This window comes from Protopterus annectens, chromosome 5.part1 (genome assembly GCF_019279795.1).
Source record: "Protopterus annectens isolate FY-2018-M chromosome 5.part1, PAN1.0, whole genome shotgun sequence".
In the NCBI taxonomy this organism is placed as follows: Eukaryota; Metazoa; Chordata; order Ceratodontiformes; family Protopteridae; genus Protopterus; species Protopterus annectens.
Genome location: NC_056736.1, coordinates 657,186,064 through 657,210,222, shown reverse-complemented (window position 1 = coordinate 657,210,222; position 24,159 = coordinate 657,186,064). Strand labels below are relative to the sequence as shown.

General features: G+C 39.4%; 1 protein-coding gene across 2 annotated transcripts in view; it reads right to left on the bottom strand.

Moving 5' to 3' along the window:
- The window catches only part of LNX2 (ligand of numb-protein X 2), a 670,209-nt gene that overhangs the window by 17,696 nt on the left and 628,354 nt on the right, over positions 1–24,159 (bottom strand). For both annotated transcript variants that reach the window (XM_044073272.1, XM_044073273.1), the window contains one exon: positions 12,769–12,997. In XM_044073272.1, the coding sequence (XP_043929207.1) occupies positions 12,769–12,997 (229 nt within the window). The remainder of the gene's footprint in view (positions 1–12,768; positions 12,998–24,159) is intronic.

Sequence of the window (24,159 nt, the reverse complement as noted above, 5' to 3'; positions counted from 1 at the left end):
AATACTCCAAATCAATATCCTGATTACTATAATTAAAAATGTTGCAATTTTTATACTCAAAAATATTACCCCACTGTGTAATGTTATTACTGGATAATAAAGGTGTTAAGTCCTCCTGTTGGTCCTGTAATTGTGATAATTGTAAAACACTGGATTCTGATTGCGTATCCTGTCTGACCTCCGTGGGAGGGGTGGATAGTCTAAAGGGATATCTTGATGGCTATCTTGATGGCTATTTGTAAAAACATCCTGCAAATTTTCTAAATTTCCCTCTTCAACCACTGTATGTAAATCCTGCCTACTAACATTTGACCGATAGGTATTGTATGCCTTAGGTTTAGGATAAGCTGTCCCTTGCCGATATTCCCTGATGTCCCTCTCCAATTTGCCCACCTTTCTTTTCATATTGTGAATACATTCCTTGTCTATTTGTGAAAAAATGTTATAGTATGAAGCCTTCTCAGATTCAACAGTAAATAACAAATCATTAACAATCCTGGTATTAATAGTATTCATTTTGTCTAGAAGGGAAGTTCTAACCCTTTCATTTTCTGCCAAAATAGCTCTCACCACATCCAGACCACATTTATCAAAAATCTGGATCAATTCTTTGTGAAAAACCGACCCCTCCTCTACCCTATTTGGGTATTTGCAAACTTGTAAACCCTTAGGAACTATATTTTTACTTAAACATTCAGTCAAAAAGGTAGAATCACAACCTAACCTCTTGTATTTATCCATATAAAAAAATAGTAAATCAAGATTTTCCCTGTAAGTAGGTGTGATAGTCGTTGAATGTGAGGGAACAGTTTCAGAGAAATTAAAACTGTATTGTCTGTCCAAAAATTCATTATAGTCAACAGAAATTCTGTTTACAGAAAAGTCACCTTGATTCCTAGATGCTCGTTGTTCTTTGGGAACTGCAGAGTGTCCGTTTAGCGCTTCACGCTCGCCAGAGGAATTGGAGCGTAATAGGTTAGGAAAATTGTCCAAATCATGGTCCGTTGAGCCCAAAAGGGCATTAAAACGATCATCACCATTAGTCCGATTAGATACACTGGTGGAAGGACCATTGTTCTGAGTACAAGTAGTTGCAGGCAAACCCGCTCGGCTGGAAACAGCGGAAACAACTGAATTGCACAAAGGAGTCAACAGCTTTTAATTTTAAGAATTTGTTTGAATTTGGGGGTAGTTCGAATCACAAGACTAGAACATGCAAGGTTGGAACATTCAAGTGTGGTTTCTGTTCACAATGTCAGTACATTGCCAATAGTACCAGTATCCACCTTCCCAGTAGAGACAGGCAGATTGTTGTTAATACATATTCCAATTGTAACACCAATGGAGTTTTGTACATTGCTATTTGTCAACTCTGTCATTCCTTTTATGTGGGAAAGACAGAAAGGAAGTTAAAGTCTAGAATTTATGAACATCTTTATGAAATTAAAAAATGCAATGGCAACAATGCATTATTTCGACATACACAGACTTGCCAACAGGCCTCCTTCCTCTTTTTTGTTTTAGAAGTGGTCCCTAAGGAGGCTAGGGGTGGTATGTGGGAAACTAAGCTGGAATATAGGGAACTCTATTGGCAGATCATACTACAGGCCAACATGAATCCTGGTCTCAATGATATGGTTTCCCTCCTCCCTGTTCTTAAACTAAGGGCAGCAAAGTTATGACTTACAATTCCATCTTTGTCTATTAGATGGTGTCAAATATATGAGTTATTTTAACTCATTTGAATTCATATAGTATATTTATTTGTAATAGATTGTTGGTATTATTTAAAAGTAATTCTATAGGTTTTATAACTTTATATGTATTAAATATTTCTAAATTCATTTTTTAAAAAAATGTTTTTTAAACAAGTATTTTTTGATAAAATGTAATTAATACCTGTCTTCCCAAGATGAGTTACTGTGGGTAATGACACAAAGTAATTGTTTAATTGTTTTATTGTATTGATTGGTTGTTTTATTATGTTGGCTATAAAAGGAGAGTATTTGTATGACGTAGGATATACGTTTTGGTTTCTGATGAAGATATTCGAAAACGCAGTTTTGCATTACAGCGTTAAAGTGTGCTTGGCTGGTTTGTGATTAAAGCCGTTTTTCAACCAACTTCGTTGTTCCAGGTCTTGGACCCTTATTTAGCTTCTCTAGAGCAAATTTTGTTTGGTTGTTGGTTTTGTGTTTTTCGCTCTTCATCTCCCTTGTGGTTTATATTCTGAAGGTTGACATGAAGCATGCCACACTAGCCAGCACCGTTGGTGTGTGATCTGGCACACTTTTCGTGATCCTGCATTTGTTTTGTCCATTTTATTTGCTTGGTACTTCTTCCATGAAGGTAATTCATTAAAAATGTCAAACAGCCAAAAGGATGGCAGGATTCTGAAAACTGTCTTGTGTGTGATTGCATGATCCTGACTATAGAAGTGAAAATCAATTTCTCATCTCAGTGAACTGATCTTGCAGCTTCACTATTTTAACTGTACACAATATTCTGCAATTATACAGAAATTACTCATTTATGTCCCTTATTGTCTTTTTAAAACAAGAAAAACAGTATGATGCAAAGCAGAAAACCTCCACATACCAATAAACAAACAAACAAAAAAAATCTACAGGTAAATTATTTCAACACCAACATGCCTTGTGTATGAATAATGCATGTAAACCGATACAAGCCAAGTGGAGAAACCATGGGTGATGTCAAGCATAATGTAGGCCACGGTGTACAACTTAACTGTATTTTGTTAAACTCAAGTATACTAAGAGAGGGACCTAGAAAGAACTGCAGTGTACCTAAAATGTATACACATGAAAGATATCTGGTCCACAGGAAGAGCAGGATGTGAATCATGCAGGAAACTACATTATCTTCTTCTGAACAAAACTGTGCCCAGAAAGCAGGGTTGTGGTATAATAAGTGGCTAAGAACCATGAGCTGCCTTACTGTGGTGGCAATACAAAGGGCAAAGTTGACAAAAACAGAACTAAACCAGCATTCAAGCAGACTGTAAAACAGAAAGTACATTTGTGTAAAAACTTACCATAACAGTAGATGTCCTACTGATCACTGTTGCAGTATTTTTATTTTAACATATATACAACTTTAGTTCTGCTGATGTCCAGCTGGGGTACAACAGATTTACCTTCCCAAAGGCATATATTCAACACATGACTTCAGCTAGTATGCACTGGGGTATTTAGGTGGATGTACACCAGCATCTTGAAGACTACTGAGAACAACAGAGGAAAAAAGAAATACAGGAGCAGAGGAAGAGAAGAGGGGAAGGATGGAGGGAAAGAATACTGCAACAGAGATCAGATGGAGATCTACTGCTACGTTCAACATAACTGTACTGTATCCTGACTGAAATCACTAAAGAATACTGCAACAGTGACCAGATGGAGATCTACTGCTACGTTCAACATAACTGTACTGTATCCTGACTGAAATCACTAAAGAATACTGCAACAGTGATCAGATGGAGATCTACTGCTACATACAACATAACTGTACTGTATCCTGACTGAAATCACTAAAGAATACTGCAACAGTGACCAGATGGAGATCTACTGCTACGTTCTTACATAACTGTACTGTATCCTGACTGAAATCACTAAAGAATACTGCAACAGTGACCAGATGGAGATCTACTGCTACGTTCAACATAACTGTACTGTATCCTGACTGAAATCACTAAAGAATACTGCAACAGTGATCAGATGGAGATCTACTGCTACGTTCAACATAACTGTACTGTATCCTGACTGAAATTACTAAAGAATACTGCAACAGTGATCAGATGGAGATCTACTGCTACGTTCAACATAACTGTACTGTATCCTGACTGAAATCACTAAAGAATACTGCAACAGTGATCAGATGGAGATCTACTGCTACGTTCAACATAACTGTACTGTATCCTGACTGAAATCACTAAAGAATACTGCAACAGTGATCAGATGGAGATCTACTGCTACGTTCAACATAACTGTACTGTATCCTGACTGAAATCACTAAAGAATACTGCAACAGTGATCAGATGGAGATCTACTGCTACGTTCAACATAACTGTACTGTATCCTGACTGAAATCACTAAAGAATACTGCAACAGTGATCAGATGGAGATCTACTGCTACGTTCAACATAACTGTACTGTATCCTGACTGAAATCACTAAAGAATACTGCAACAGTGATCAGATGGAGATCTACTGCTACGTTCAACATAACTGTACTGTATCCTGACTGAAATCACTAAAGAATACTGCAACAGTGATCAGATGGAGATCTACTGCTACGTTCTTACATAACTGTACTGTATCCTGACTGAAATCACTAAAGAATACTGCAACAGTGACCAGATGGAGATCTACTGCTATGTTCAACATAACTGTACTGTATCCTGACTGAAATCACTAAAGAATACTGCAACAGTGATCAGATGGAGATCTACTGCTACATACAACATAACTGTACTGTATCCTGACTGAAATCACTAAAGAATACTGCAACAGTGACCAGATGGAGATCTACTGCTACGTTAAACATAACTGTACTGTATCCTGACTGAAATCACTAAAGAATACTGCAACAGTGATCAGATGGAGATCTACTGCTACGTTCAACATAACTGTACTGTATCCTGACCGAAATCACTAAAGAATACTGCAACAGTGATCAGATGGAGATCTACTGCTACATTCAACATAACTGTACTGTATCCTGATTGAAATCACTAAAGAATACTGCAACAGTGATCAGATGGAGATCTACTGCTACGTTCAACATAACTGTACTGTACCCTGACTGAAATCACTAAAGAATACTGTAACAGTGATCAGATGGAGATCTACTGCTACATTCAACATAACTGTACTGTATCCTGACCGAAATCACTAAAGAATACTGCAACAGTGATCAGATGGAGATCTACTGCTACATTCAACATAACTGTACTGTATCCTGACCGAAATCACTAAAGAATACTGCAACAGTGATCAGATGGAGATCTACTGCTACGTTCAACATAACTGTACTGTACCCTGACTGAAATCACTAAAGAATACTGTAACAGTGATCAGATGGAGATCTACTGCTACATTCAACATAACTGTACTGTATCCTGACTGAAATCACTAAAGAATACTGCAACAGTGATCAGATGGAGATCTACTGCTACATTCAACATAACTGTACTGTATCCTGACTGAAATCACTAAAGAATACTGCAACAGTGATCAGATGGAGATCTACTGCTACATTCAACATAACTGTACTGTATCCTGACTGAAATCACTAAAGAATACTGCAACAGTGATCAGATGGAGATCTACTGCTACATTCAACATAACTGTACTGTATCCTGACTGAAATCACTAAAGAATACTGCAACAGTGATCAGATGGAGATCTACTGCTACGTTCTTACATAACTGTACTGTATCCTGACTGAAATCACTAAAGAATACTGCAACAGTGATCAGATGGAGATCTACTGCTACATTCAACATAACTGTACTGTATCCTGACTGAAATCACTAAAGAATACTGCAACAGTGATCAGATGGAGATCTACTGCTACATTCAACATAACTGTACTGTATCCTGACTGAAATCACTAAAGAATACTGCAACAGTGATCAGATGGAGATCTACTGCTACATTCAACATAACTGTACTGTATCCTGACTGAAATCACTAAAGAATACTGCAACAGTGATCAGATGGAGATCTACTGCTACGTTCTTACATAACTGTACTGTATCCTGACTGAAATCACTGTTGCACTATTCTTCACATATTGGTAATTCCCAGAGCTGAAGGAGGCAGAGAACAGGGAGCTTGGCCAAATGGAGGATGAGCTGTCCAGGAGACCAGACAGGACAGACCTAGCAAAGGCAGTCCTGGATCTTGAAAAAGCATCAATCTTGTAATGCTTGGTGAAGGTGTGTACAGACCAGGTGGCCGCTTCCAAGATGGACCTGTCATCTTTACCCTTGTGGAATGCCCCAGGGGATGCTACTACCCGAGTGGAATGTGCTTTTAAGCAAGAAGGCAATGCTTTCCCATGTTGTGTGTAACTAAAAGAAATAGTCTTCGATATCTAAGATGCAATGGTTTGCTTAGAGACACAGGTTGGCCCAGTTTGGAATCTATGAATGAAACAAAAAGTTGGTCAATTTCCCCTGACAGTCCTTGTTTTGTCCAACTAAAACCTTAGTGGCCTGTGAACATCTGGTGAGTAGAGAATTCTTTCCCCTTTATTTTGGGAATTAGGGAAAAAGCTAGGCAGATAAATAGTCTGGTTCAGGGACATCTCAATCACTATCTTAAGCATGAATGATGGATTGGTCCAGAGAGTCATCCTGTCCTTGTGGAAAATGAGAAAGGGTGGAATAGCCATAACAGCTTGCAATTAGGACACTCTGTGGGCAGAAGGAAGAGTCAGAAGGATAGTCTTCCAGGTGCAGAATATTAAAGTGGCAAAAGCTGCTGGCTCAAAAGGGGTCAATCCAGCACAAAGTTAAGATCCCAGGGAGGAGAAACAGGTTTCCTAGGTGGTTCAAGATGTAAGACTCCCCTCAAAAAAAATTTTGACCTCCATCCTGGACATAAGAGGAGGATCAAGGGACAAGCAGGCATTAATGGAAAACAGATGGAGGCTTTAATGGAAGTGTAGGCCAGGCCAGAGTGTAATAATTCAGAGCAATGTTTGAAGACAGACAAAGTATCTGATAAGAATGGGTCTTGAATGTGCTTGGGGCACCAAAATGAGAATCTTTTCTACTTAACTGTATATGATTTACTGGTAGTAGGCTTTCTGGCTCCCTACAGAACCTGAACCACCACCCTCAGAGAAGAGGTGTCTTTTAGGATCAGAACCTTATCATCCACTGAGTGAGACAGAGAGTGGCTAGATTTGGATGGAGAAGAAGACCTTGCTGCAGATTGAGCAGATCTGGTTGCAATGGCATTTTCCAACAGTTTCCCTTGGGCAGGTAGAGTAGGAGCGGAAACCAATGCTATCTTGGCCAGAAGGGGCCAGGAGTCAGTTTTGTAGCTTCCATTTGAAGTTTTAGAATAATTTTTGGAAGTAGTGGCAGAGGGGGAAAGGCATACAGGAACTTCCCTGACCACTGGACAGAGAAAGCATCTGTCCTCCATGCTAATGGGGAAGGGCTCCTGATGTAGAACAAGGTGAGCTGGTGGTTTTTTGGTGAATCAAAAAGGTCTATTTGAAGTGTTACCCACAGATGCCTTATTCTTTTAAAGACTTGGTTCAGGGTCTATTCATGAGGGTTCTCCAAGGACATGCTTAAGGAATCTGCAAGTACATTCTCCTTTGAGGGGAATGTATGCAGATTTCAGGGTCATGCCCATTTGTGTGCTTGTTGCAATGCCTCCTATGCAGGCCTGCACAGCGGGTAAGATGCTGTCCCCCTACTTGTCCAGCTACCATATAACTGTGGTGTTGTTGGTGCACAGCTGTACTGAGCTTGGTTTCCACAAATGGGAAAACATCTGCAGTGCTTTCAGAAGGGTTCTCATTTCTTTCAGGTTGATGTGTTCTTTCAGAATGGGGGGAAGGCCATTTTCCCTGCACTCAGTGGGATCTTGTTCAAGCCCCCATGCTCTGTGCGAGGCATCTGTGCAAAGAACTTGGTTGGGTGGGGCTGGGTTGACTGGAAGGCCCATGTTGAGCATGACCTGGTTTTCCAACCAGATTAGATCCTTTCTAACGCAATGTAATATAGGGATCAGAGTATCCACGGAATGGGAATGTTGAGACCAGACTGATTTCAGGAAGCATTGAATTTTCCACATACATAGTCTGGCTAGAGGAAGCATTGGAATGGAATCTCCCTTATCGTGCAGTGAGAGACTGAGTAAAGGTTTCTGAAAAAAGTGACCAGACTGAAAACTTTTTCCTAAGGAAGGAAGGCAAGCATTCTGCATGTGTCTAGCCTGAAACACAGAAAGACCAGGTCCTAAGTGGGTGTGAGGTGAGATTTTTTTTAAAGTTGATTGTAAACCCTAGGATGGATAGGAGACATACTGTAAAACAGTCAAGGAGGGAGTCTATGGAGAGAACTTGAATGGGTAGGACACCCAGGTAAGGAAAAATGTGAAATATGCCCTGACCCAGTAAGTCCTAAATGATATGGCCGAGCAAAGGGAGCTGGTTTTGTGGAGGGGAAGGAAGGCTCTTTAGACAGGGGATGCCTTCCCATGACATAGCATGGTCTTCTTTGATAATATTCAGCACCCATTTGCTTATGGTTGTCATTTCCCAGAAAGACAGAGACGGATAGTTTTTTTGAAAGAGGGGTGGAGGGACTGAGGAGGGGAGGGGAGTAGTTGGTAAGGCAATCACAGGTTTTTGCCTCTGAAAGGAGGCCTCCCCAAAGGGGATCCCCTATGTGATTTGTCTGAAAATCTCTTTCTTGCTACTTGTCTTTGTTTGTCTGGGGGTAAATCTAAGATTTTAGATTTGATGTCCTCAGGAATGGGTTGGCTGCTCAACCATACATACAATCTGATGACTGAACCTGTGGTTGCAGCCCTGGAAGAGGCGTCCACAACAGCATAGCTGCATTTGATGCTATGACTACCACACTGATTTGCTTGTGACAGTAACATCTACATTTGCTGCTTAGAGCCTGTAGACTATAGGTTAGACATGACCTTATTCACCGGCTGTAGGACAAATAGTAAATATTTAGTAATCTGTGACTGGTAGTTGAGAGCTCTGAGTGCAAAGGTGGCACAGGTCTAGACCTTCTTACCCACCTATCCATAGCCCTACTGTCCTTGTCAGAGGGGAGGGCATTAGCACTGGGGAGCAAGTTTAGAAGGGTTGTCCGAGAATAGAGAGACAGCAGTTGGGTCAGCCACAGGATTCTAATAGATGTATTTTCTTTTATCAGGTACCTTGTAAAATCTACTTCACAACAAATAAAATAAAAAACAATAACAAAATCCAAGATATAAATGACCAGAAACCAGGATCTTCCATAATAAATATTTAATCCAACCTCTAGCACCTAGGCAGTAGCCTTCTAAGGTTTTTGGTCGTTTACACCTTGTAAAATCTGTCTGGTCTTTAAGGTGCAGAAGATTGATAACCAGGAGTTGAACACGTAGACTGAAAGGCATCCTGATATGCAACTAGTACTGGAGGGGCTGGAGTGACCATTTCCAGGAGACTGCAGTATCCCTTTTGAACATCTAAGATTTGCTTAGACTGACATTCAAAATGTCTCGTCATGTTCTGAGTAGTTTCCCAAAATCAGGACAGAGGGAATCCCCTTCATCAGAGAAAAGTTGTTTTGGGAAATGCATTTGTGAGGAACAGTCCAGGAAATAATCAGAATCCAGATCCTGTTCCTCTTCCTCAGAAAAACAGGAATCTTGAGTGTGCCAAACAGGAATCTTGAGTGTGCCTTTGCGGTGTGGCTTGTGGCAGCTGGGACACAAGAAGGAAGTTTCACGGCCATGACTGTTTTAAATAAGCCTTGGGAAAAGTCCATCCATTCTTTTTCTTTGGAAATTGTAGGGGAGGTCACATGCTTAGTTTTCTGCTTTTTATTTTTAGGTGTGATGTCCATCTGAACGAGTCTCAGAGGTTCAGAACTTTGGAGAACATCAATTGGAGTGCCTGGATTCTCTTCCCTGACTAGGAACTGAGGAACACCATGTGGACCCTCAGAAAAAAGACATGGTTTGTCTGAGGTGTCCACTGCCTGCAAGGCCTCAGGAGTCATAAAAGCCTCTGACAGCATCTCAGTGGTAGGCATGGTTGCCAGACGTCCCTATTTGAGTGGGACTGTCCCAGGATCAGCAGCCTGATCCCGAGTCCTGCACTGCCGGTTATAATCCCGGCGAAACAGCCTCTGCTTTGTTTTTTTTTTGATTGACCCGTATGCCGGTATACGAGCCAATCAAAACATCGCAAAATAGAGCTAATTCTGTTTAAGGCAGAACTGCCTGATGTTCAGCACTGAACAGAAGAGAATCCACTGTGTGATTTTTTTGAATGGCTTGTATACTGGCATATGGGCCAATCAAAAATCGCCAAACATGGAGCTATTTGTGTTTAATGTGGAACTGCCTGATGTTCCATATTGAAGACCTTTTTTTTTTTTTTGGTCCCTACCTGTCCTGTAACATCTGACATCCCTGGTAGTGGGCAACAGAGAATGTATGGAAGACTGTGAGTCATCTTGAGGGTCTTTTGAGTTTCTTCCTTGGTGGAAGGGTGATGTTAGATGCAGGGGATTCCGCCATTTTGGCTTGAGCCAGGTGTTTTAGGCACTGAGTTTTGAGGAACGTGTTAAGGGGAAAAAGCCTTGACATAAGGGTTTTAGAAACAAACAACTGGAAGCTGGACCAGGTTTTGTAGTTGTGTTCTAGACCTAAAAAAAAAAAAAAAAAAAAAAAAAGGCATTTAGTGTGCAACTCCTTGCATGGGATCTACCTACCAAACTTGCACCTACCCTCATTGCTGACATCTAACAAAAATGATCTACACAATCAAAAATCTTGAAAAAAGAAAGGTTCCTTAATGGGACACTTAACTGAAAAGTGAAAAAGTCAAGCAATGGTACCAACGAGTCAGTGAAAATGAGTCCAATGGATGCATAACCTCTCTACAAGGCTGATAGCGAGATAGTCTGGGGTACTCATGTGTACATCCACCTATATGCACCAAAGTATATGAGCTGAGGTCATTCATCAGATGTACACCCTCAGGAAAGTAAAGCTTTGGTACCCCAGACACTAATTAGTGGTCAAAAACACAAATGCTAAGAATACTGTAACAGTGACTTCAGTCAGGACATCATGAATATGTACAAAACAGGCACAGTACCTATATATAGTTCTACTGCACTTTCAATGCCCACAGTAAGAACTGCAGTGTTCAAATGGTAACATACTGTATTAAATGGTCTCAGTATTCCATTGTACCCATTTGGATTCACCAGCATGGCATTACCCACCCTCCTGTTATGTGTCCCTAGAGATCCTTATTAGAATATCAAAAGCTCTAAAGGGCGAACTGCACAAGATCAAGCAAACACTGAAAACACAGAAGGCCGAACAGGATGGGGCTTGTAATGTGCAGGATCGCGGCATAGTGGAATCTGGGTATGGCTCCTTTACCTATTGTGGATTTGGTATATATAATTAGTAGGGGGGTGTTGTGGGTGCTGGGAGGCTTGCCACAAAGAAAAAAGCAGGTGTTGTGTGGTTTCTGTCCTGTTTGAGCTTCCAGGAGTTCGATGTTCCCGGCTTGATCTTTTGAGTGTTCGCTCAGGGACCTGCCCTATGCTATGAATTTTATATCATGGAGCTATTCTTGTTGCAGTTTAGAGCCTATGGGACATGCTTGGTTATATTCATCACAGTCAGATGATAAGTACACCTCAAAGGTCTGAGAGGGAGCAGTGTGGAGTGTGGGTATTTTGATGTTCTGCTCTTCACATCAAATGTATCTGTTGTCTTGAGTTGTGTATGCTGCTGCCAGTAGACAGACAATATGTCCACCTCAAAGAAGCTGTTCAACAATACTGTGATCGGCTCCATGGACTGTGGGACTGGATTATGCACTACGATTCATGTTATGCAGCATAAACTGGGCTGCCCTTTAATCTGCCTTTGTGAAACCCATAGCTACCTTTCCCTGCTGAAATTTTACCATTTCTTAAATATGCAACTCAAACAAAAGATTGGTTTACATACCTCAGTCTCTATTCCTATATATGTATGGCATCTGCATCTCATTATATCCCTGTTTTTGTAACACCGCCTACAAAACCTGCCTACATTCACAGCCACGGCTGGCCTAGGAGTCTGTTGGTTTGGCATAAACAGACAGTTGTACACCTGTGTGCACAGTAAATCTACCACTGCATGAGTGGCCATAGATACATCTTGACAAAGTACACATACATAGATAAAAAAAAAACCTGTGTTGTAATGGATGGATATGTATGAATGTATATATGTATATACAGGTCTTTAAAAATCTGTTCAGTAATGGATGCATATGCATGCATGTATATATGCCAATTGTTAGTGCCAGTATATTTTGAAATATAAAATGACTGGGTGCCCTTGTCTTGTCCATAGGTTAATAACAGAGTGCTTGTACTGCCTGCAAGACTGACATTGCTCACTAAATTTCAGATCATGGGTTTCACCAAGGACGGTTGCTGTGATCTTTGAAGCACAACCCGCATGCCTACTGATGGGTCAGGTACATGATCTAATGTCCTCTGAATTAGGAACTAGCTTGATTAATGCTTTCTGATTTACTTGCTTATGTAATGCATACCAAGGCCAAGACACAACGATTTCTCCTTCCCTCTGCATTACTCAGACACATATTCTTATCAAAACCCTTCACATCAGTCTTATGCACTCTGCACTAAATCTCATATCACATCTCTGAATCACAGATGCAGTCTCTCATCTTCCAATTATATTAATAAAAGGATACAAGTTAATCGGCAAAGACAGTCACTGTATTCAGTATGCTCGATATATTACTAGTTATCAAAGTATACATTTCTCATATGAGTACATCAGTGAGTGCACGTCATTTTTAATCTTAATACATGTACCATACAGCAAGGTAGAATTAGGCCTTGGTGTGAAAATCAAAAAATCCTTGTTACCGTGATGACAGAAACATTAAAATGTTTCAATAAAACGTCATTTACAGAGTGAATACTAAAGCCACAGATTCTCACCTTGGAAGTCCCAACCACATGATCCACGAGGGAGACCAGCTGACATCACAGTCATTTTCATTATTCATGCTTATCTGCTCTTCATCACTTTGATTTTTTGTGTCATTCTGAACCTCCAAAGTTTTTAGCACAACAATGGGTGAGGCAGCACTAGCCTTCAGCGTGGCTACTGCCTCACTGTGACTTAGATTTGTAAGGTCTATGCCACCAATACTTAGCAAAATGTCACCTGGAAAAAAAATAAAATACCAATATAATACTGACTACTACTGATGCATACTAATTCAGATCTCTGTGTGAATGGTGATTAAAAAAATAGTACATGTGAGTTCTTGGTTTATATTTCCATGTTGGGAACATTTCATAATTGAAAAATAATGACTTTTACTATCAGCATGCAGGATCATGCCCAGCACATCAGCAGGACACAACAGACTTTAAAATGCTGCCCTGAACCACTACATTGCCATTTTAGTACATTCTTTATGCCTTTTGTTGAAGCTATGCCAGATCTATTCCCAGTAATCTATTTGGTAATGTTGACAACAATCCAGGTCCATCACTGAATGCTCCACTTCAGACCTTAACCTACTCGTACAGACAGCTGAAGCCTTAGATACAGACTATATTAATTCAAGACCTGGGTTCAAATCCACTTTCATGATACTCTTGGCATCTTAAGAGCCTCATTCTTCTGTTACCTCTCCAGAGACAGATATCACTTGTTAGTCTGAACAGAAGACTAACCAGATCAAAAGCTGAGAAAGAGGACATGCATATTAAGAAATACTGTAGTGCCTCCCTCTTACTGCTACTTTGAATCTACCTCCACCATGGGATGCTATTTTAGTTTATTTTATTTGAGTCTGAAATAATATTTGATACTAGGGTATCTATGCAATTTCCTAAGATATTTAGATAAAAGACTGCCTGTTTTCTGTAAGGCCATCACTTTCCTACACTATCTGAAATCTGCTTACTTGTGTAAATGTTTGGTAGGAATTGGATGACAAACATTCAATCACCAGCTAAAGTACTCATTAGGTAAAATAAAATGGCTGTCTTCTCATAGACCATGCAAAGGTACTGCCTGTTCTAGACTTTATAACACATACTGTTGCTTAACATTGCAACATAACATGCACCTCCCCTGTACGTAATGCCCTGTATCACCCTCTACTTTATTTTATTATTTATTTCTGTTTGCTACTAGGACAATTCATCTGATCATAAATCAGTTTACATAGGAAGCTGGGAAAGAAAAGCTCCAACAATTAAAGCAGTAAGGAGTACAAAGTTCATATGCTGAAATAAAGCAAGCCTAATCACAAATAAAGAGTGAAAACTGTGTATTAATAAAACACAGAAAAAACTACGAAGGAATACAAAACACACACACAAAATGCAGAACAAGTGCTACAAAAGAAATGTTATATACAGGTTGTAAAATATATCATGCATTTTTAAGAAAAGGTTCTGAGCTGTGTCAGTGATGTTAATGCAAGCATAGATAATATGACTAAACTACTATAAAATCTAATAAAGAATACAAATATATAGTGACACACAATTAGGGAACAGTGGTAAACAGCATGCAAAAAAGAACAAGCTGAAAACAGGAATATGTAGTGTTAATGGTAGGTGGTAGAGAGAGAAAGTAAGCAGGTAACTACAGGAGCTGAGATGAAACTTTTGGAAGATACCAAGGTAGTGAAGTAGATACTGCAGGAATACAATATGTGAAAAGGTCTAGCAGGACAGAACAAAATGGGTAAAGTAAGTCTTTAAGAAAATGAGAAAGAGGGAGGTGGATTAGATACATCTAGAAATGGGAAGAAAATGATGTGAAATATGTGGAGGTGAGCAAAGCAAGAGGTAAAGGCAACAGAGGAAGTAGTGAGAGACAGACAGAGAGAGAAAAAGGAAAGCTGCACAATATAAGAGAGTTCAACAGGTGCTTTGTATCACTATAGTAGATAGAGATGGGGGGAGGGAGAGAGAGAGAAAGAGGTTTAATAGAACAGCTGTAATCGTATACAATAATGCAGAAACACAGGACACTTTGAAATAGTATGACAGTAAAGTAGTGCAGGATTATTGGTAGTGAAGGGAATCACAGCCACTATTTTACGTAACTACACAGGGATACCAGGGTACTAAGGTGATGTTCTTGGTGAAGAATGTTGACTGAGTCTTCAGACCTAAGATGATAAGGCAGGATGTTCCACAGGACTGAGTAAAATGCACGCCTATATTTATGAGGCCAAGGAATGTTCAGATGGTGGTTTAACTGTGGAGGAATACAGATGCCTGCGTGAATGACACCAGGTGATATGGATATATAAATTGGGTAATGAGAGGTATAAAATATTCTATAAGCTGTCAAACATTGTCAAATGTAATTCCATTTTGTATTTCCAGCCTACAGATATTTCAGAGGTTGTAACAGTGACATCTGTTTAAGAGGCATGGAATGCTACTGTAAGTGACTGGAAGTTGCTCAGAAAGCACATTTTTTCCATTAGTATGACTGACTAAAATGCAACAAATATCCACACAAGTGTTCCATGGGGCACTGTACTGCAGCCAGTGCTTTTTGCCACATTCATCACCAAGTTAGCAAAAGACCTCACAAGCATCAACTGTACTCTATACAAACAATGCAATCATACTCACCATACTCACCAAAAGACTAAAAAAGATTCAAAACTATTTTAACTTGCTTTTGGAACTGGCTGACTGACAGTCCCTAGTGCTTAACTGCAGCTTTAGAATTCATAAAATAAAAAAATGAAAAAAAGATTTTTTTTTAATAAAAAATGCTTTTTATTGAGTCACTCTAAAAAGTAAAACATAAGGAAGAAGAGGGAAAACTTTGCAAAAGAAACACAGACAAGCTGATTTCAGAAAAGAATTTGAGATTGGTTTTGTTGATTCTGTTACTGAGGTAGCAGAAGTGGAATCAACAAAACCAACCTCTAATGTTTTTCTGAAATCAGCTTGTCTATTTCCTTTGCAGTTTTCCCTCTTATTCCTTATTTTTTTTTTACTTTATACAGCAATTAAATAAAAAGCATTCTTTATTAAACATTCATTTTTATATATTTTTTTATTTTCCTTTTAGTTTAAGATAATTCTGTAATTATGTATACAGAACTGCTGTTGCATTTTACTTAAAAAAGTAAAAAGCAAGAGTTTTTGAGGAATGAATTTTCATTATCTTGCGTATTCAGCAATGAGCTGTCCAAGGTGCTGAAGTACTGTGTATTGCATAATGATTGGTTCCCAGTAGATGTAGGTGACAGCTGAGTGGTGGAGGAACATGACAGAACCACAGAGAGACACAGCCACAAAGCCAATTTCAATAAAAAGTATGATAATAATAATAATAATAATAATAATAATAATAATAATTAGTAATAACAATAATAATAATAAAACACCAAAAGTCATATTCACAATTCCCTCTATTACACAACAGAAGTACTGCTGTATAATCTTCAATCTGCAACTTTCTCTCCACATACTGACTGCATGGCAGATAGAACTTTGGAACAGTTCAAATTTTCATACAAATTCACCAATGTCATTATTTTTGTTGCCAGGAAAGCAGTAAGAGACATGTTCATCCTCAAATCTGCATGTTGTGTGTCCATAACTGCACCAATTCTTTCTACAGCACTAATACCTAAAAGAGAGTACAAAACAAAACATACTGTTTTAATTACACATTGTGTCACAGGGGAGTATTACCGCAGTGCACTGCACTGCAGAGGGGGAACTGGCTTCCTTTCACAACTTGCGCTCAACTACATTTAAACCGAATAACAATTAGAATGCCTTATTTAGAACTACTGCCTAATACTTGCCTCACACATACAGTGCAGCCCTATTATTCACTCACTCAAATTTACTACTGAGGACTCATTTAATACCATGACTGCCATTCATTAAAACCCTGAATGGAAAGTAATTTTCAAAAATTGCCCCAGTCACATGGCATTCCCACTGCAAAGACAAAGTCCTTGAGGAATTATACAAAGTTCAGACAAAAGCTACACAACCACTTTAAAGAAGAATATAAATGCATATGCAAACAATATAAAGGAGAAAAAGCTGCCATTCATATAAATTATATTTATTAATTCCAAAAAATGCATCTCTATACCCAATAAATTCTAATTGCTACTCTTACTGTTAAAGACATATTGCTTAGTCCCCATCATGTTATGGTTCAAAAATTCTTAGCAAGTTTCAGCAACGCAGCAGCCAGAGTGCCTCCCCACCACTAGAAAGTCTATTAGTTCCCCTGTAACTCCCACTCTGGAGGCATTACTGCACGTATAAAATGGGCTATCTGCTAAATTCCCTTGAATTTGTTTTATAGTAGTACATACATTTATTTAAAATTTTTGATGTAAAACAGTTACTTTTTCTATTGTATCTGAGTTGCTGCAGGATATGTAATTATTACTAGAGACGGTATTTTACATCTAAAATATGTTATATAAGTATTTCACATACACACACACACACACACACACACACACACACACACACACACACACACACACACACACACACACACACACACATGCAGTCACTTGTGTATATGCAGAGAGTCTCTCACATGTAGACAAAAAGTGAGATGCATGGGCGCACACTCACAAACATCCTTATAGCTGCTGCTGATGTAGTTAAGCATGTTAGATTTGTTATATTTGTTTTTTCTCATATTCACTAACACTTGGAAAGGGTCATGATTAGTGAGAGGAAGGGAAATGATAAATTCTTGTAACTGTTGCTGCACTTATTATGTGAGATAATTTTTATGTTACGTATTCATTATTTTTTTTTTTGTTTTATTCATGCTAGCTAAACTGTTGCATTAGTCATGTTTAGTGAGGGTAAACAATATGACGGCCACTTGCATTTTTTCTGTCTGTGTTTCACAAGGACTAACATGCTGCCAAGATGCTGCAGGATTGTTTCTATTGATCTGGCTCTCTGCGTACATTAATACCCTGCTGGTGAGGTATCATTTAACATTCTGCCCCTTCTCTAACCAAGTTCATAGGCTACTAAAAGCTTAGTGGAGGAGCAGATGAATGCCTGAGCTGTCTGGAACTATACAAAGTACTGTAAAGTCACATTTGGATTGTGCACTTTTTATAAGAAGACTGTTTATAAATAAATATGTCTTAACAAACACTCTTCCAGACCCCAGTGGAGAGAGGCTTTTGCACCATTTGATTTGATGAGTTCTGATAGCAACTAAGACTGGAAAAATGGCACATTAGGATTCATAGTTTCATAAGTAAGAACTAGGCTAGCTTCCCTTGAGGGTCATCTTAAGCCTAGCCATTTTCCATTTTTGTGCTCAAAGTAACCTATCCCAGTTAGTTATAGATTGGCCTTACCCATCCCATGATAGATAATTATATATTATCCTAATGAGAATAACTGAGATCATACATACCAGAGATAATATGAGGGGACTCACGCATGGGATAAAGCATTTAGCAGCTGCCTCTGTCCATCAGGAGTACAGACAGCAGTCCTGGGCTAAAGTTTCCATTTTCCATCCTTAGGTCAAAGTTGCTCCTTAATATGGACAGGGATGAACTTTGTTTTATGTGGATGGAGATTCTGTTCCACAGCAGAGGTATCCTTTGCAAGATTTACCTGTCACTCCAAAGCATTCCATTGATATTGCAGTAGAGGCTTAGATTCCCACACCAAGTAAAACTGTTTCAGTTTCAGTGAAACAGGAGACTATTAATGCTTGTACAACTGGTACACAGCAGACTACATGAAACGCTTTTGATAGATCCACATAGACTCCGCTAGTGACCGGGTTACTGCTGACTTTTTCCTTTTTTTACACTAAATAAGGTTAAATAATGCAGAAACAATTATGTTTAGTGATGTAAACTAATGGTCGATACTAGATAAGAAAACAGAAATTCAGAGATATTTGTAACTGTCCAATACATAACTATTTCAATATGTTGCCAGATAGTTTATATCAACTGGCATGTGGTTTTGCAGTTTAGTGATAGGGCTGCCTTTGCACACAGAGATGGTAATGGCTATTTTCCAGAACTGTGGAAAATACTTTTGGACATAAGCTTCATTACTAAGCCAAGTTACAGGTTTGGTAATGGCTGCAGTAGTGAGAAAGAAATATTAAGTTAGGAGGCCACCTGTTTTGGTGACATTTTGGAATGGAACAGTTTGCATATAATAGCAATATGATTTATAGGCATGCAACTGAGTAAGATGTGTATCAGAAGTGGATTAGTAGAGCTGGCTTGTAGTAGAAGACAGAGTGGACATGCTATTAGTGAAATAGCCACAGCACTCTTCTGCCATGCGTTTGTCAGACTGATCATTCCCAGGTCCTGAATGTGATAATAAAACAAGCTAAATAGGTGTTTGAAGACATGCTAGAATTTTCTTTCACAATGCAGAGCAGTATCATGAAGGAAAGTGAAGTACTGTTGTTAAGAGATTATGTGACCTTTTTCTGTTGATTATGCAAGACTTTAAAGATATTATAATCCTGTGTGATGTTGCCTCTCAGTAAGACATTGTCCTGTTCGATTCTCAGCTAGAGCGTCTTCTGTGTGGAGACATGCATGAATGGGCGTACCTTCGTTGAAGGTTGTGCATCAGGGCCAGCAACTCGGCATGTAAAAATTTACTGCCAATCATTAGTGGACCGGAGTTCTGCTGTGGCGACCCCTAACCGGGAAAAGCCAAAAGACACAACAACAATAATCCTGTGTGACTTTCTTTGCTGTGTATGACTTCCAGGTTTTATCACATTTAATTATTTTAGTTTTCAGTTCTGATGTAATCCAAGGGTGCAAAGCAAGCTCTGATTCTGGCAGTAAATACAGGATGCAGAATATCCAGAGTATTCACAAATGTGGATGTTGTTCTAGTCATCAAGGGTAAAACTTGTTGACATGTTGTCTTGTTGGGTTTGATATCCTGACAAAGTTATAGATTTTGTGGTTTGCTGGGGTGCATAGCTCCTGACTTAAATAAGCAACCCCATAGTCATATCACTTTTGAAAAGAGAGGCAAACTTCACAAAAAGGTACATTTGCTGCTTCTGCCCTGCATTTACAGAGTTCCTCCCCATAAAGGTCTCATAAGTGGGCTTCTGCCATTCATTTATAGGGCTGCTCCCTATAAGGGTCTCACAAGTTGCTGTGGACCACAATTACCAATATGACTCAGTCATAGTCCATGTGGCAGTAAATGACATGAGACATACCTCCCTAGACTATATGAAGAGAGACATCATGGAGTTCTCGAAATATGTGTCTCAGGCTGGTATGAGTGTAACATTGAGCAGCATTTTACCTTCTCCAAAGATGATGCCACAATATGAACAAAAGATGATTGACTTTAATAATTGGCTTAGTTTCTGGTGGCATTCTAAGGGGTGCAATATTTGTCAACGAGGAAGGAGATGGTCAACAAATCATGCTAATTTGCCAGGGATGGTCTACACCTCTCCCCTCTAAGCTTTTAAATATTAGCTAAAACACTGTCTTCCCCTTTTTTAGGCTACATAAAAATGACAGTACTTCCGATATAGCAAATCAAAACCAAGAAAATCAAAAGTTATTACTGCTCAATGTTAGGAGTCTAAACAAAAAAATCCACTCCCTAGAAACTCTCTTTACCCTAGAGAATGCTGACATCTGTGCAGTCACTGAGACAGGGTTTAAAGCCGTGAAGAGCACACCAACAGTGCTAGGGTATAATGCCTTCCGCACATTTAGGTCAGGTACTTCACAGGCAGGGACTAAAGGTGGAGGTGTCTCTATTTACACCAAAGATAAATATACTTCAAGGCTAGTCAAACAAGACAATGCACTTGAGCTGCTCCATGTTCAAATCACCATAAGCAAAATCCAATACCACTTCCTTGCAAGCTATAGGTCCCCTCTCTAAGACCCAGGAAACCCATACCATGTATTTAAACTTATTAGAAACACTAACCATCTAACCCAATACCATATTCATGGGTGACTTTAATTACCCCACTATTAACTCGGAATCCTACACAACACCAAATGTAGATGCACAGAGATTCCTGGATTTTGTAAACACAAACTCCCTGGACCAGATAGCCAATACAACAACCAGGGGTGCAACCATACTGGATCTGGTCCTCACTAATATGGGAGAGTGCTGCACACCCCCTACTGTAATGCCTTCCCTGGTAAGGTCAGACCACAAAATGGTCTCCTTTGAAGTAAAAATAAAACCTGGACCCCCAGCAAAACTTGGAATATTCAGGAAGTATTCTAAGGCTAACCTCCTGCTATTAAGTGAGAACCTGGCAAAATTTCAAGCCCCACATAAACCCTGAGAATACTGCTGCCTATGCAGAACTGTTCACAGAAACCCTGTACAAGCATGCTAATAGCTGCATAGAGGCAACTGTACCCACCAGGAATAAGTACAGCACTAACTCAAAAAACAAGCCACCTGGTGGTATCACAAAATCAATAGGCTGTATAACAGGAGGAAGAAAACCATGGCAAAAAATAGGAGGTGCAGCACCCAGCAAGATAAAAGCACTCTCATCAAGCTAAACAAACAACTCAGAGGGCAAATAAAGACTACCAAAGCCAAATTTGAGGTAGGTTTGGCCTCCCAGGCCAAAGACTACCACAAAGCATTCTTTAGCTATGTCCGCAACCTCAAAGGCAATACACAATCGTGTGCAGAGCTCATTGTAAATGGAGCCACCTATACTGAGCCAGAAGACATAGCAAACCTTCTTGCTGATAAATTCAGCTCCAACTTTACCCCTCTCTCCCCCTCAACCTTCCCTCATAAAATATAAAATATAACTACCCCTACTAACACGAGGGAACAGGTCCTTAATGCTCTCTCTAAGACCAAGAACACTGCATCAATAAGCCTAGACAATATTCCAGGATGCCTTCTAAACAGCATGAAACATGACCTATCAGGGCCTCTGGAATTACTATTTACCTGTAGCCTCCAAACAAGTTTCATGCCTCATGAATGGAGAAAGGCAACAGTCATCCCAAAAGGTGGGCCATCTACAGACCATGGAAACTACAGATCCATAAGTCTCACTAGTCTTATATATAAAGTCATGGAAAGAATTATCATGGAGATGATCAACATAGATATAGTAAACCTCCAGACACTGGACCCAACCCAGTTTGATTTCGTCAAGGGCAGATCATGCCTACTCAACCTGGTGGACTTCTTTGAGAAGGTCACCAGAGCAATGGGTGAGGGTAAAATTGATCACACTGTCTACCTTGACCTGGCCAAGGCATTTGACGCAATACCTCATTCAGTCATTGTTGACAAACTCAAAGGTACAAACCCACACGTCACCCATTGGATAGCCATCTGGCTCACAGACAAGGCCTAGGAAGTTAGAATTGGGGAATGGTCCTCTAGAAAGAGGCCAGTCACAAGTGGAGTCCCTCAGGGATCAATCCTTGGACCGTTCCTTTTTAGCATTTACTTCTCAGAAGTCAAGGCCAATGTCAGTGGTCTCTGGCTGACTACATTTGCAGATGATTGCAAATTAGGAGCTGTCATTGAATCTCACACTGACCGAAATGTTCTCCAGGAGGGGCTGATACAGACAAAGAAGTAATGTCAGAGCCATGGACTAAAACTAAATGCCAAGAAATGCATAACAGTATCCTTTGGGAAGTCATCCATCCCTGGTAAATTTCATATTGACAACACACTCTTTAGAGTTGACCCAGTAGTCAGGGACTTAGGGACACACATAGATAGTAATCTAGCCTTTGACCATCATGTGTCTATAGTGGTGAGGTATTCATTCTATACTGCACAACTTATAAATGAAGGCGTGGCATCTAAGTCCAAGGAAGTCATTGCTCCACTGTATTTGGCATTCATCAGACCTATCATTGAATACAATGCCCCCTTTGGTATGTAACTAACCAGGCATATCCAACAATTGGAACGTCCACAGAGGTTCCTCACTAAAAGAATACAGGGAATAAGTAAAATGTCTTATGAAGACTGCCTCAAGGCCCTATCCCTGTATTTGGTCTCCTACAGACTTTTGAGGTGAGATCTATGCCTGGCATACAGGGCATTGTCAGACTCCACTCTGATGGACCTCCTGCATTTCCGCAAAACAAACAGCACAAGAATAACCTTTTCTAAAGACCTAAATCTTGGCTGTGATATAAATAGGTCCTGCTGGAGAGATAAGTATGTATCCCGGAGACTACTGCGTCTATGAAGTAGGCCCACCATCCATGTGAAGCAGAGTTCCTCCCTAACCAAATTCAAGTGAAACTTGGACAACTGGATTGGAAACCAGAAATTAATCCGTGGGTTTGGCATCTATGTCTCTGATGCAAACAGGTAACCTGTAAATGGTTAATCTCCCAAACCCCTGCTTACACTTACCAAGGATATCAGAACTTGTCAGAGATTTGGGATGCATGGCTAGGCTTAAAAATGCCTTTGTGGTCATTAGCCTAGTAAACACGCATGAACCTATGAACCTAAGTGGGCTTCTACACCTTCATTTATGGGGATGTTCCCCATAAGGGTCTCAGAAGCGTTTTTTTTTACCAGTAATAGTAACTGTTAACCTAGAAGATTATTGCCGGATAGGTTCTACATAAGTGTGGTTTTACAAAAACAAAAACTCGAATAACTATGACCCTCCCCACACTTTACTGCACTATGCCGTGTAACAACTGCAATTTTTGCAAGCATATAGATACCAGTGCATGCTTTACACACACCCTCAGCTCACAGTATTTTGAGTTTAAAATTAGAGCTACTTGTAACTCAGAACATGTTGTTTATCTAGCTACTTGCATGTTGTGTTCGGCATTTTATTTCGGCAAAACATACAGGAGATTGAAAGACAGGATTAGGGAGCACCTGTATAGTATTCGTATAAAATCCTGTAAGAATGCACTGTCTAAGCATGTTATTGAAACTACGGAACAACATGAGTTTAAGTTTTTGGTAATGCAAGTGAATACACCTAATCAGAGGGGTGGGGATGTGAGGAATTTTATGGAGCAATATGAGGTTAAATGGATCAGAAAGTTGAGGGCGGATAGAAAACCAGGTCTCAATGATAACGTTTCTATGAGACCCATATTAAAAGGGAGGAAATTAAAAGTCAGACAGTTTTTTAAATATCTTATATGTATGTGTTCTTTGTGGGTTTTTTACAAGACATTTGAATACTGACTATGTTTTTATACGCATATTTTTTTACATATGTATATATATATATATATATATATATATATATATATATATGTCTACAAAGATATATATACATATATTTTTTTAATATATTCTTGTATT